Consider the following 16,105-nt stretch of genomic DNA (forward strand, 5'->3'; position numbering starts at 1 on the left):
CGAAAGCAGTGTTTACTTGTATAAATGACTGTGAAATTAAAATAAAGTTGTTTTAACACAATGCAATGAACAGAATGAAGAATGCTACTAGAGTCATTCGGTCACATCATTTTAGATGCCACAAGTGAAAACAGAAGACAGTCAACAGATGTTCCAAATCACGACAATGTCACAAAAAGAACTGGGCAAAAAGTCTTCCACTCCTTAAAAACTAAAAATGATTACTGCATATTTAATTATGAATTCTGAAACAAAATGCGCCATTGGACTGCTTCTTTGAACGCAACAAGAGAGATTTAATTCTAACAATTATCCTGAAAAAAGTAGTACAGTACTGGTAATAATAAGCAAACAAACACTAGTGTAAAAATCACTTTCTGAAATAGCTTAATCAGTACCTACGAGTGAAATGACCGAAAAGACAGCAAATGTCCTCTGTGGAAGAAAAAATGATGATTCTAGAACATGTAGATTCGCATGTTGGATCATGCGTTCAATTAGTGAAGAACCTACGACTTTCCACTTCCACCTCGAACACGACTGTGAGAAATCGGTCTAAGATCGAAGCCAATGATACACAGTCTGGTTCCATGGCAAAAAAGTGTAAATACATTCAGCCATCAGCATATGATCATTTCGGTAAACTCGTTGTACATTGGCTCGTTAGCATGAGAGCACTGGAAATTCCACTTGATAGCAATATAATGAGAGAAAAGGCACTACAGTTTGCTTCAAGAATGCGGATCACCAACTTCACAGCGTTGAATGGCTGGATCAATCGATTTAAAACTCGTCATAATGTTATTTACAACCAACTGTGTGGTGAAAGTCTTAACTGCTGATAGTGGAACTGTGAGCCAATGGAAAAAAGAACTGCAAAATGTCTTTAAGGATTATGACCCAAAAAATATTTTTATTGTTGATGAAACTGGCCTTCTTTTTATAACATATTATCAAATAAGACCTTATGTTTTAAAGGTGAGAAATGCCACAGTAGTTAAGTGAGTAAGAATAGGATAACCATTTTACTTATGGTCACCACTGATAGGTCGAAAACATTACCTTCTTCGTAAATTTAAAAATCTGAGGCATTTAAAAAATTTGAGAATTCCGTCCACTAATGATGAATCCAATAGCAATGAATCGATTGCCAGTTCCATCTTGACATCCATCATGCATGGGGGTAAAAAACAGGACAATAATGATGCTACTAGACCAATGCCCAGCATACACTGACAATCCTCAGCTCAGACATATAAACTTTGTGTTCCTTCCTCCTAATTGTACGAGTGAGCTTCAACAATTAGATCTGGGAATCATCCATTCATTTACATGTAAATACAGAAAAATGATTGTCCAGAAGGCTGTATTTATGCAAAATAATGACATGGACCCAAACCTATGACCGTATCACTTTTGAATGCTATGCATTACGTAGCCAAAGCATGAATGGATGTGAATCCTTTAAATATTTCAAACTGTTTCATGAAAGCAGCATTTAATATCACAAAAACACACACACACACACACACACACACACAGAGAGAGAGAGAGAGAGAGAAAGAGAGAGAGAAATCACTGAAAGAAGATTTGTCTGAGCCAACAGATTTTTCTGTGACAGGCATATTGTCTATGTTTCAAGAGTACATCAGTGTTGATGCTTCAATCACCATTTCTGAGGTGCCAACATTAGATAGTACCATTACCAAACATTTTGAAGAAGTGGTGAGAGAAGTGGTTGGTGAGGGAGAGGATGATTATGATGACCAAGAACCAGTTATGCCAAGCAGTACAGAAGCTAAGTAACCTATTAACATTTTGAGGCAGTACACTGGTGGTGCATCAGGTGATATTAACGCATTTGATGCTTTGTGTGCTGTGGAGAGACAAGTAGAGCTAACTGCTGTTAGAAAGAAACAAAAACAATTTTCAGATTTTTTACATAAGCAAATTTTAATTGTTTTAATTTCATTTTTTGAACAGTATAAAGAGAATGGTATTAAGATTAGTTTATTCATTTTCGCTTGATGTGTTTCCTATGCTTTCCTGCATTTTATACTTTTTTGGGCCAGTTCGCCGAGAAACGTAATGCAACTGTCTCATGGTCACTGATATCAGTTTCAATGTGGGCTTCTTCAGAGAGACCAGGCCTCCTTTTAGTTTCAATGTGGGCTTCTTCAGAAAGACCAGACCTCCTTTTTGTTGAACCAACTGCTTTAAGTTCACAGAGAAAGCACTTAGTACTGCTTCGTTGCATGTTTTCTCACGCTCACCTCTTCTTCTCCTTCTTCTGCATAGGCGTTCAACCACCAGGTTTGTCAACAGCAATTTGCCATTCATTTCTGTCTTCAGCCTTCCTCTTGAGGGCAGTATAGGTGGTTGTGCTGGTATCCTCCTTGATCTGGTTGATGTATTCTTGTCTTATTTTTTCCTTCCGCTGTCCCTTCAATGATACTTTTAGTGATACTATAATGTCTTAGCAGATGGTTGACCCACCTTCCATATGAAATTAGCTTCAAGAGACAAGGCTTCTCTTCCTTGACTCTGTGGAACACCTCTTTGTTTGATGTCTTGTCTACCCAGGAAATCTCGAGTATTCTGCTGCAGCACCACATCTCAAACACTGTTGTTTTATGTTTTTCTGCTCCTCAGACTGTCCATGTTTCACTTCTGTACAGCAGCACACCACAAAGAAACATCTTCATGAGGTTTTTCCTGAGATGTTTGTCTATGCTGATGGACATGAAAAGCCTTCTCTTGTTAAAAGCAGCTTTTGCCTAGTGGATCTGGCTTACGATATCCTTCCTTGACCTCCCATCTGATGTAATTTTACTCCCTTGGTACACACAAGATTGGAAGGTCACAGTTGCTCATTGTTAGGTAAGCATGGGGTAACAGTGTTTTGTCTGCTCACCACTAAGATTTTTGTTTTACCTTTATTAATTTTCATATTATGGGAAGAGCTGAGGGTGGTTTCCATCTGCACCAGCATCGCTTCTAACTATTCTGTATCTTCACCTAACACAGTAGTATCATCAGCAAATCTCGGCCTGTCAATTTTCCTTCCAAGAACTTTAATTCCTCGTATGTCTCCTAGTCTTCACCTATTGCTCTCTGGATGTATCTACTGAACAAGACAGGAGAGAGCGAGCAGCCCTGTCGTACACCCTGTCTGATAGTGGCAGCTTGATGTTCTTACATCTTATCACAGTCACATCTTCTCTATATAGTCTCTGCATTACTCTTCTGTCATGCTTTGCCAGTCTCTCTCAACACCTTAAAAAGCTCTCACCAGTCTACCCCATTGAATGCTTTTATAAGTTGATGAAGGCAATATGTGTGTCTAGACCCATCTTTGGTCTCTAAGCCGAGCATTGCTTCTCATGTGCCTATACCTCTTCTAAAGCCAAACTGGTCATCGGTGATCATTGCATCTATCCTGCCTTCTATCCACCTTAGAATAATACAGGTCAAAAATCTTTCAAACATGTGTTACCAAACTGAGGGTCCCACACTATTCACATCAGTTTGCAGATGCTTTCTTTGGTATAGACATACATTTTTTAAAGTCTGTCGGGAGCTCCCCTGTTTCATATATAACTTGTATGAGATGGAACGCTTCCTGACTGCAAGGTTGAACTCAATGCACAACACACACATTGATCTCCTCAGCATTATCTACATCTACATCCATACTCCGCAAGCCACCTGACAGTGTGTGGCAGAGGGTACCTTGAGTACCTCTATTGGTTCTCCCTTCTATTCCAGTCTCGTATTGTTCGTGGAAAGAAAGATTGTTGGTATGCCTCTGTGTGGGCTCTAATCTCTCTGATTTTATCAGAAGAATGCTGAAGATTAGATGGGTAGATCACATAACTAATGAGGAAGTATTGAATAGGATTGGGGAGAAGAGAAGTTTGTGGCACAACTTGACCAGAAGACGGGATCGGTTGGTAGGACATGTTCTGAGGCATCAAGGGATCACCAATTTAGTACTGGAGGGCAGCGTGGAGGGTAAAAATCGTAGAGGGAGACCAAGAGATGAATACACTAATCAGATTCAGAAGGATGTAGGTTGCAGTAGGTACTGGGAGATGAAGAAGCTTGCACAGGGTAGAGTAGCATGGAGAGCTGCATCAAACCAGTCTCAGGACCGAAGACCACAACAACATTGTTCATGGAAAGAAAGATTGTCGGTATGCCTCTGTGTGGGCTCTAATCTCTCTGATTTTATCCTCATGGTCTCTTCGCGAGATATACGTAGGAGGGAGCAATCTACTGCTTGACTCCTCGGTGAAGGTATGTTCTCGAAACTTCAACAAAAGCCCGTACCGAGCTACTGAGTGTGTCTCCTGCAGAGTCTTCCACTGGAGTTTATCTATCATCTCCGTAACGCTTTCGCGATTACTAAATGATCCTGTAATGAAGCGCGCTGCAATCCATTGGATCTTCTCGATCTCATCTATCAACCCTATCTGGTACAGATCCCACACTGGTGAGCAATATTCAAGCAGAGGGCGAACAAGTGTACTGTAACCTACTTCCTTTGTTTTCGGATTGCATTTCCTTAGGATTCTTCCAACGAATCTCACTCTGGCATCTGCTTTCCCGACTACCCGACTACCAACTTTAAATGATCAGTCCATTTTAAATCACTCTTAATGCCTACTCCCAGATAATTTATGGAATTAACTGCTTCCAGTTGCTGACCTGCTATATTGTAGCTAAATGATAAGGGATCTTTCTTTCTATGTATTCACAGCACATTACACTTGTCTACAGTGAGATTCAATTGCCATTCCCTGCACCATGGGTCAATTCGCTGCAGATCCTCCTGCATTTCAGTACAATTTTCCATTGTTACAACCTCTCGATATGCCACAGCATCATCCCCAAAAAGCCTCAGTGAACTTCCGATGTTCCAAGTCTTCATTATTTCCTGCATACAGTTTTTCAACGTATAGTTTCCACCCTTCTAGTATGTCTTTCTGCTCATATAATATTATTCCATCTTCATTCTGTATTCCGCTGCATTTTATTTGTCTGTTTCCAAAAAACTGTTTAATTGATTTCTAAGCAGATTCCAGCTTTTCTACCTTGATCATTTCATTCACCTCTTTGCATTGGTCCTCCAAGAATTGTTGTTTAGTCTTTTTTGACTCAGTTTATTTCATTCCTCAATGCTCTATATTGTCTTTGACCTTACTCAGCAACATCTTAAATTTATTTTTGTTATTATGCTTTCTGTAAGCCATTCTTTTTTATGCTTTGTCTTCTGTCTCCCAACTACTTCGTTTGCTGCTCATAGGATGTTGCATTTCAAGGACTCTCTTCTTTCTTCAACACCCCCACCCCCCTCATTCTTCCACATTTCTGGTGTTGTTCATTAACTGTTGCCATGTTTTTTTATTCCACGCATCTCGATCTAACGATACCATCCTTAACTCTATTCAGATCTCATTTCTCCCAAGTTCTTATGTTGAGGCTTTTGAATTTCAGATTACATTGTTGGATGATTAGATTCCCCTCCAATGACAGCATATTACGAAATACATTGTGTATTAATAAATTGAGATTTTCTCATTTTTCCAATGTATTCAGGGGCGAGTCTGGTGTTTGATGGAAGAATCCTATTAAACTGACTTGTCAAAAACAGTCTCACATGAAGCTTCAATTTTTGTCCCTGTTGATTTGAGTTTCTTATCTACTATAACAAATACATCCTCTGCACTTTCCATTAGCCTATTAGCCTCTTGTTTTGATTATCACTGTCCAGTATTACTAATGGCTAATTGTTTGGAAGAAGACTAATTTCATTGGCTGCTGACAGATAGTAGAGGGTATGGCTGTCTGTCACCTATGGTGATACAGTCTGAATGAAACATATCTGACGAATTGGTGTGAATTGTTCAGCAAGCGACGAATTAATCTGCCTGACGAAACTTGATTTGAACGTCAGCTACCTGACTTACATGGTTTGAAGAATCAAGTAAGAAACTAAATTGTACAAGGCACCTTTACACAGAGTTTAGAGTGATCCTGGATGGAAAATATTTTGGAAGTGATGGCGTGGTAAAGAATGCAATGAACAACTGGAATAAGGAGCTGGCACATGGGGAATTCTAAAGTTCGAGAAAAAATATAACCAATGCTTGTGTAATGCAGGCGATTATGTTGGTGAAGTAGCTTCAATATCGTTAAGAGGTATTTTTTTGTTGTCACATAGATTTCTTGAATTTGCTGAAGTCTAATTGTCATTACCTCCTGAATTGCCCCGTATGTCATCAAGAGTCCTCTACTAATACTTGCTGACACTTTGCATAACTTCATAAAATCACATGAAGAGAGGATCACAACCAACATTTACAAATTAGCCATCTCAAGCCAGAATGTTTATAGCACCCTCCTGGCACACCAGTTGCACTAATGTACATTTATATATATAATATAAAGGATAAAGTAGATCAGTATGCGTGGAGCTGCGATAGTGTGAAAGACTCTTGCTTCTTGTTCGTCTACAGTAACAATTCAAAACTATTGTTGCCACAGAAAATTCCACTAAACGTGAAATCAGTTCCGTAACACACTGTTTAGTGAAAAAAATCTCAGTGCTGTCAATACTTATCATGAAATTTGTTCTGTGTACAGACTAAATGTGACTAGTGAAGGTGCGCATCAATGGTGCCGTATGAGAGTGAAAGGATGAATGTTCATAAAGACAAAATGCACTTCTACTTGTAGTCAGGAATAAGTTTTGACAGGAAACTGATTAAAAAAATATATGAGTACAGGTTATTTTACTTCTCTGGAGTTTCTTTTTCATTAAGACAGGAGGAGAAGGCTCACTGCCGTAATCGCGCAGCAGACCGTATTATTCGTTTCGGACCTCTTGATAAGTATGGAAGTGTGATTACGCATGTCAATCACATCGCGATTACGGGCAGCATGGGGTTCACGCCTGAGCCTCAGGATTTGCACTAGCAGCTCATGTTGGGTGTTTGAAGCGTCAACTTCGCATCTTAATATCTCGGGATGTAATGGGAATATTGCGATGCAATCGACGCCATTGTGTGTGTGCTTTGTCATGCTATGGAATGCTGAAGAAAAAATATAGGAGGTCCATTTAAAAAAAACTTAAGTTGGGGGTTAAAAAACACATATGCTTTTGTTTTAGAATGTTTCCAAATATGTACATTCATGGGCCCCAGCCCTACATTGACACCGGTGAAAGTCGTTTTCCAATAGCTGTTATTGTTCCAGAGATATTTTGGGTGGACAAGATAGCTGGGACACCCTGTATATTTGCGTGTATTATACTTTAAGATACATCACACAAATGTGCCAATAAATTTAAAATTCTGACATAAATGTCTCGGCTCGAAATTCTTGTAAGTGGCTGGTCCTCAAACTGTTCAGTTTCGAACGCTCTGTGATAAATCCATCCCACTTTCTCACACATAACATAATTCATCTTGCGTAAAAATAAATTTACTTTGAAAGTAACGCTTTTCTAACCACCGTTCGCAATACTATCCGGAGACTGTTAGAAATAGGTTCGATTTACCAGTTACCAGAGAGCGCCAGAAAAAACAGGCATTATTGTGCGTGTGCAACTGTATTGGTGTAGGAAGCCCACATGTTCATGCGTATAAAGCACTAACAGAGCTTACATTACACCATAAAAGAAACAGGGCATCAGAGGGTACTCCAAAGAGCATCGGAATTTCGTAAACTATACTAAAATGCATAATTCGGCTTCAGTGCAAATTGGCTTTTTCCAGATTCACAATGAAGTAGGTCCCATCTGATATTAAGCTTTTCAGTGTGGATTTTGGGGTGTAAATTTTCTTGGAGTACCAGTACTCTGCGATCTCATTTTTGGTTCTTTATTATGGCATAATGCCATGTATGACAGAAGATGATAACGTGCACTTGAAATTCAGTGAACAGTTGGAACTAGGCGATACTGTAGAATGAAACACTTCGTTTCAAATAAAATGACTGCCTCAGCGGAAAGATTAATAAAGCCAAATTTCTTTAGCAAACTTGCAAAATTAACTTCACTGTTCTCCAAGGCGATTAATGCTTCACTGCTACAAACTTGGAAATAAAATAAAATCAGAAAACTGAAATTAATAATATATTTTTGCCCTCTGTAATTATGTGAATGTATTTTAATTCACTTGATAGCTTCCGGCCACAGAAATCCGTTTTGTTTTCATTTGACGTGGGTGTTGTACACGAAGAGAAGCAGCGAAATCACTTAACGTAAACACGGGTCACGTGGAGGTTCTCCCCACTACAACTCAGACAACTCTGTGCAAGTGTGAATCTGGCAGCTAAGGCGCGGGAGAAAAATTTTTCTCGTTTGCATCTGGCTGCTTGCTGCTACTACCGATACAGCTAACAGCCATACTTCAAGTAGCGGGAGAACGTACTGCTTATACGCGAGTCAAATGCGCAGGCGCAAAGTCAAATGCGCAGGCACAACAGACCGCTGGCAATTGGTCAAACGAACTTAACGTGAACAGTTGTGACGTCATGCTCATAGCAAACAGTTTATTGTTACGAAGCATTACAATCTGTGCCCTACGGCCTTTGACATATTTTTGCTATTTTCACACGCTTGTGCGTGCATGGTGTTTTGTTGTTGTAAATTGCACATTTCCTTTGCCACTAAAGTTTTATATTTTCCCTCTCGTTTATATTTTCTTGCTGCAGTATTATTCTCCAGTAGCAGGATACAATAACATTCTTTGCTGGAGAATCAATTCTGCAGTCAAAATTACAAAAATTTTACTGAAGGCTAAAACAATGAAAAATTCCCGGAATTCCGAAAAATTCCCGGGTTTTTCCCGGTATTCTCCCGGATGAAAAATTCCCGGGTTTTTCCTGGATTTCCCGGTTGTCCCGGGTCGTAGACACCCTGCTATTATGCTTTACAAGTGAAACAGAAGTCTTGGAGTCAGTCTCCTTTCTGCCATTGTACTGTAACAACTCAATCTACAGGATGTGTATGCAAAACGAAAATGAAAGACGAAAACAGAGATTGCTGGAAGAAGTTGAAGCAGAAGAAATGTATGATGAAGCAGATTCAGAGTCATATGAGGAGTGTGAAGAACTAGAACACTGAAGTGATACAGAGACAGATGCTAATGATAGGCAAATGAGTTTTGTAAATAACAATTTCTACTTGGGAAAAGACAAATCAACAAAATGGACAAAGAACCGTCCACGAAGAAATGTAAGGAAAAGACCTAACAATACTATTATTCATGCACCAGGTGTGAAACCTGCAGCCAGAACTGTGAAATCGAACTTAAAGACTCCTCCCTTTTGTTTTTTGATGGAGGTATGGTCAACGATTTTAGTTTAGTAGGCTTTACCACGAGCGTTACTGATTATCAAATAAAACAATAAGTTTACTGTTAGCAGTCATTGTTTATTTACATACGCAATGAGTTTCAAAGGTTTAAATCTCCATCATCACGGGTGTTCTGTGTTACAATTTGGGGCAAAGAACATACAGCACCTACTAGTTTAGTACCTAGTAGTTTCCAGACACCATCTTTGTCTACAAAGTGTAACTGTTTATATGTGATGTATTACAACAGAGAATGGAGCCTGTGACCTTTGAAGACAGTGCCACAGGTTACCCCACAGTCTTAACATAACACACACTTCGTCTTAAGACATATAAATGCACCTGATAATGAAGGTTTAAACCCCTGAAACACACTGCGCACATAAACAGGGTGTATACGGGGACAAGGAAAAAAAATTCCCGGATTTGTCCCGGATATTCCGTTTAAAAAAATATGCTTTTTCCCAGGCAAAAATACACTTTTTCTGTGCTAAGTGACAGTAGGTTTTCCTTAGATTTTCCCTTGGAACTGTAAAACTTATCAATCCTTTGAATGGTTAACGTTTTATATAATCGCATAGCCTGGGGGGAAAAAAAAAGACGGAGCAGAGAAGTTTTGGAGAGACTTTTAATAAAAAAAATGAAAGAAGTTTTGGAAAGACCTTTGAACCTTTGATTTGCAGCAACATATACGCTGCATAATTTTGTATTACGAAAGTATAAATTTGAATTGCACCAAACACAGCGCGTTAGTTTCCGGAGCGTTGCAACCGAGGTTGCGATGTCCTTTTGTAAGCGAGTCATATCTCAAGCCACGAGATCTCGCCAGCTGATGACAGCAGCTATCCAGAGCATAGGACACATGTTATAGTCAGCCAACAGCAAGATTACTGGTTACATAACGCGAACACACAAGAGGAAATGTTAACGGTTTACATTAATGTACACAGTACCGTATATCTACAAGAAAAGCTAAGCTTTCAAATATAATATTGGTCTCTAAGGTTAACACGCTACAATAGAAGCTAAGCTTTCACATGTAATATTGATCTTTTTTTGCGTGTAATATACTTTAAGATACATCACACACATGTGCCAGTAAATTTAAAATTATGACATAAACGCCTCGGCTCGAAATTCTTGTAAGTGGCTGGTCCTCAAATGTTCAGTTTCGAGCGCTCTGTGATTTAGATATCCATCCCACTTTCTCACACGTAATAGAATTCATCTTGTGTAAAAAGAAATTTACTTTGAAAGTAACACTTTTCTAACCACCGTTCGCAATACTGTTAGAAATAGGTTTGATTTACCAGTTGCCAGAGAGCGCCAGAAAACACATTATTGTGCGTGTGCGACTGCAGTGGTGTACGAAGGTCGCATATTCATGTGTATAAAGCACTACGAGAGCTTACATTACACCATAAAAGAAACAGGGCATCAGAGGATACTCCAAAGAGCATCGAAATTTCATAAACCATACTAAAATGCATAATTTGGCTTGAAGTGCAAATTGGCTTTTTCCAGATTCACAATGAAGTAGGTTCCATCTGATATTAAGCTTTTCAGTGTGGTTTTTGGGATGTAAATCTTCTTGGAGTACCAGTACTCTACGATCTCTGCCATGTATGGCATAATGCCATACATGGCAGAAGATGATAACGTGCACTTGAAATTCATCGAACAGTTGGAACTAGCCAACACTGTAGAATGAAACACTTTGTTTCAAATAAAATGATTGCCTCAGCGCAATTGCTTTAGCAAACTTGCAAAAATAACTTCATTCTTCTGCAAGGCGATTAATGCTTGGCTGCTACTAACTTGGAAAGAAAATGAAATCAGAAACTGAAATTAATAATATATTTTTGCCCTCCATAATTATGTGAATGTATTTTAATTCACTTGATAGCTCCCGGTCACAGAAATCCGTTTTGTTTTCATTTGACACGGGAGCTGTACACGAAGAGAAGCAACAAAATCACTTAACGTAAACACGGGTCACGTGGAGACTAACCCCCTCCCCACTACAACTCAGACAACCCTGTGCAAGTGTGAATCTGGCAGCTAGGGCGAGCGAGAAAAATTTTTCTCATTTGCATCTGTCTGCTTGCTGCTACTAACGGCACAGCTAACAGCCAAACTTCAAGTAGCAGGAAGGGGGAGAAGGTACTGCTTATACGTGAGTCAAATGCGCATGCGCAACAGACCGCTGGCAATTGGTCAAACGAACGCAATGTGAACAGTTGTAACGTCATGCTCATAGCAAGCAGTTCATTGTTACGAAGAATTACAGTCTGGGCCCTACGGCCTTCGACATACTTTTGCTATCTGCAGAAACTTGTGCGTGCACAGTGTTTTGTTGTCATAAATTGCAGATTTCCTTTGCCACTAAAGTTTTATTTTTTCCCTCTCGTTTATATTTTATTGCTGCAGTATCATTCTCTAATAGCAGGATACAATAACATTCTTTGCTAGAGAATTAATTCTGCAGTCAAAATTACAAAAATTTAACTGAAAGCTAAAACAATGAAAAATTCCTGGAATTCCGAAAAATTCCCGGGTTTTATCCCAGTTTTCTCCCGGATGAAAAAATTCCCGGGTTTTTCCCGGATTGTATACACCCTGATAAATAAACATTGACTAGTAATAGTAAACTTGTTTCATTCATGGGTATGATCGAAAAAATATGTGGATATACTGCAGTGCACATAAAAAGCACTTTGGGGAATTCTGCACGGAAACAAAACACCAAAGAGACAGATGTGGTTGAAATTGTTGGGTTACCTACTTTGCTAAACCATATCAACCGCTTTTAGTAATAGAAAGTGGGACTGCAAGAATAATTGAAAGTCTGGACCGACAATTTTTACATCTGTGAAATACATCAACTGAAAGAGTTTTCTACTTATGCAGCTACATTCTTACCTAAAGGAAGACTGTCAGTAATCCTCTTTGTACACCTGTCGCAAGATAGAGTCACACTCTGAGAAGGGCACCTGATTTTCACCAGCATCTCTCCACAGCATTGCTATGGCTTGTCGCTTGATTTCTCTCTGATGGGATAGATATACTGGAAGGTAAATGCAAGGTTGCTCAGCTTGCTGCCTTTGCGTGCCAATAATATGGCTACTGGCTCTTAAGGCAGTATTATCACACTCCTGCAATTGAAGATGCCAATTAATTTATTTGTAAGTCATGATGTGCTAACATCTCTAGTAAATAATAAAACAGAAAACACACACACACACACATACACACACACACACACACACACACACACACAGTCTCATGGCAAGGGCAATGTAGAAAGTTGGAAAATGTGCTGCCTCTTCTTCTAACCTTTAAGTATAATAAACCTAACATATCCTCTAAAATAGGTCAAAATCAACGATCTTTGCTTGTTCAATGTCCTAAAGCCCTGTGTGTATGCTGCTGGCTTTGGATCAAACTCTGCAGGAGTGGCTTTCCTACTGCAACTCCCCAGCAGGCAGTGTGTCACAGTATACTTCCAGGAGGCAATGCCTGCAGCTGTATGCAGCAGCAGGTAGAATGTTCGCCTGTACCTGTCTTTGGATTTTGCGGCACATCAGCAAGCCCCCTATGAGGAAATAGTTTCAAATGTCCCCAAAGATTGCACCACCATGTGGAGGTCATTTCATACCTGCTTTCTCACCTTTCAAATGGCAATTTCTTTCCATGCCAATAGATTATGCCTGACCATTCACATACATTACCAATAGTGGTATTTCATGAGCAAGCGTAAAAAATTTTGATTTGTACATAAATTTTTATGAGGATAGAGCTCGAGAAGAAATTACGTCTCTTGAGTATTACTTCATTTTATATTTCTATCAACTGTAAACTGATCACAGTGCTAACACTGTCACATGTGGTTAACTGGCTAGATTATAGTGACATAGTCTTGCTGGTGTTAGAGTGGGCATTACATTACATGTCAGGCTTTGTGGTGTTTTGAGGTGACTGAGTATTTCTGTTCCTGATAGCTCTCACATCCAACTTATTGGATTAAACTGAAGTCGTCGTATTCCATACATTTTGCTGTCTTGCATTTTGGTGTGTGATTTAAGTGTGTCTATAAATTTGCAGATGCTTCAGAAAGGCATATTCCGAAGTATAATTTTTGGAGTTGGCTTGTCAGGAAGCAAGGTGTGCATTGAAAAATCATGCTCTTCCACACTTCTCACACAAATTGCAGTAATGAAAACTTTGGTGCAATATCCAGTTGCTGAACTCGTTAACACAAACTATAGCGACCTCTAGTAGCCCCATTATTTGTATTTACATGTTATTATAAAGCAGCATATGAAATTAGCTTCACATGAAACAACAGTCTAGGTCTTTCTTCCATGATAAGGATACCTTGAAACACAACAACGAGGAAGTAAGATTAGCACCACGCAGCACTGAAGCATGTTATGTAGCCCAAACTAATGAAAATGCTCGCTATATGCAAGATGCTAGGTAATTTAATAGGTAACAACAGGAACTGTAATTTGCAAGTTTATGGTATATAAAATGTCCTATTGTAAATAACAGACAGTGCAGGACATTTTTAAATGTCACACAACATATCTGTACCTGTGGTGAATCTCTCTGCTGCTCAGCAGCAACTTGGGTCTGGGGTACTTCTTGCAGTGCTTGAATTCTCGATACGTGCATCAGCTGTTGGATGGCAGTTTTAGTCTCTGACTGAACTTCTTCAGACTGGTCTCTTGCACGATTACGCAGGTACTGTTTCTCCTGCTTTTCCTTGTCTCTGCGAGGGCAGCTGCATACCCTCACTTCCAACACACGACGCCCTAGGATCTCTCCACTGGTAACAAGCAATTTTTTTCTCAGAGTGACGTGTACATAAACAATCTGTTCTACTTATGTTAATATTATCTGCAATATATGATCTAACAGTACAAACCTGACGTCCTCTAGAGTAAACACCAGTGCAAGAGCCCTTCGGCCAATACCACCTCTACAGCTGTTCTTACAAACAAAAGTGTACAGCAAAGGAACGCTAGTAGCACCAGGCTGTGGAGCACAGAGCGGTGTAACAACACTGTAGCGTCCCGACACTGGATCTGTCTGATATTGCGTTAAAGGGTCACTGCAGCGGACAACGTGCTTCACAGATGGACAGCCTAAAACAGAAGCTTCAGTGTATTGAAACTGTAAGTAATTTACTGTCAAAAATATTACATGTGAGTCAAGACACAAATTCATGGTACACACCTGCATTCAGTGTATGAGCTAAGTCCTCATGAGTGGGGCATGTCTTAACAACTTCTTCAAATGACTCAGATTCTGGTACGAACAATGGAAGTGCACGAATGAAGAGAGCAGTTGACGGTGTCCAATCTGTGTTCAGTGTCACACTGAAACGAACACTTTTGCCTATATCTGTGAATACTTTGTCCAGAATCTGTGAATACTGAGGAAGAGAAAATTAACACTTCTTAGATTTCATTTATAAGTTGTGCTGTAAAAGACCCTACTTATTAATCTTGTAACAGACAAAGACTAGATTCAGCATATTATCTTTTTACTCATAAACCATAAGTTCCACATGTCGAAGTTATAAAATACTAAGGCGAACTGTCTGCAGAAGGATGGAACAAATTATGACAGTCTGGAGGAAGATCAGTTTGGATTCTGGAGAAATGTCGAAACGCATGAATCAACACTTTATAACAAAGGTTAAAGAAAAATAAAGATACATTCATAGCACTTGTATGTTTAGAAAATCTTTTTCATGGTGTCAACTGGAAAACAATTTTTGGAATTTTGATGTTATCTGAGATGCAATTCAAGGAGCAAAACATTACCCACAACATGTACAGAAACCACATTGTAGTTCTAAGAATAAATGGAGGCAGTGACACAGAAGTCAGTGAAACAAGGTTGTGACCTATGCTATTCATTACTGTATAGAATTTAATTTGCAAATGAGACAAAGTAGTAGAGCAGTTTTACAAGACAGGAAGCAAAATAAAATTATGGCAAGAGTAAAGAGGATATGCAGACTGACTATAGTGATTAAAGGTTTCCTGATATATGTTGTCATCAATTAGTATAAATTTAAGTCATCAATTGGTATAAATTTAAATGTTAAGTCTTTTCTAAAAATATCACCAAACACCCAATTCTTTAAAGAACCAAACTTGTATGCAGAAAAAAGCTTCAAACATCTGATTACTTTCAAAATGAATTAATGTATAAATTATTTGCCATTAAGCATGTATGCGAGAAAAAAGTTCAGAAGTGGTTTTAAATTACGTTTAAAGTTTGCTGTTAGTCACTAAGTGCTCTTATTATCAAACAATTGATAAGTATAGTATGCATAATTTGCATTCTGTTTCAAGCAAAAGCTAGTTTTTCACACATCTCAATGTTTATGACATAATTATCTCTTGAACTAACATTTGAGCACCTGGAAATCGTTAGATAGGCATTCTGCAAATGGAACCAGGTGGCTGTACCCTCGGTTAGCAGTTTGGATAGGTTGGTTGATTTGGGGGAGAGGACCAAACAGTGAGATCGTCAGTCCCATCAGATTAAAAGGATGGAGAAGGAAGTCGGCTATGCCTTTTTAAAGGAACCATCCTGGCATTTACTTGAAGCAATTTAGGGAAATCATGGAAAACCTAAATCAGGATGGCCGGATGCATGTTTGAACCATCACCCTCCCGAATGCGAGTCCAGTCTGCTAATTACTGCACCACCTCGATCAGT

General features: G+C 39.1%; 1 protein-coding gene across 1 annotated transcript in view; it reads right to left on the minus strand.

Moving 5' to 3' along the window:
• The window catches only part of LOC124798676 (cellular tumor antigen p53-like), a 72,994-nt gene that overhangs the window by 13,537 nt on the left and 43,352 nt on the right, over positions 1–16,105 (minus strand). Inside the window, exons 5-8 of the mRNA XM_047262176.1 lie at positions 14,606–14,804; positions 14,295–14,514; positions 13,961–14,195; positions 12,287–12,519 (exon numbers count right to left, since the gene is read on the minus strand). Of these exons, the coding sequence (XP_047118132.1) occupies positions 12,301–12,519; positions 13,961–14,195; positions 14,295–14,514; positions 14,606–14,804 (873 nt within the window). The 3' untranslated portion in view covers positions 12,287–12,300. The remainder of the gene's footprint in view (positions 1–12,286; positions 12,520–13,960; positions 14,196–14,294; positions 14,515–14,605; positions 14,805–16,105) is intronic.

The sequence above is a fragment of the Schistocerca piceifrons genome, chromosome 5 (genome assembly GCF_021461385.2).
Source record: "Schistocerca piceifrons isolate TAMUIC-IGC-003096 chromosome 5, iqSchPice1.1, whole genome shotgun sequence".
NCBI lineage: Eukaryota > Metazoa > Arthropoda > Insecta > Orthoptera > Acrididae > Schistocerca > Schistocerca piceifrons.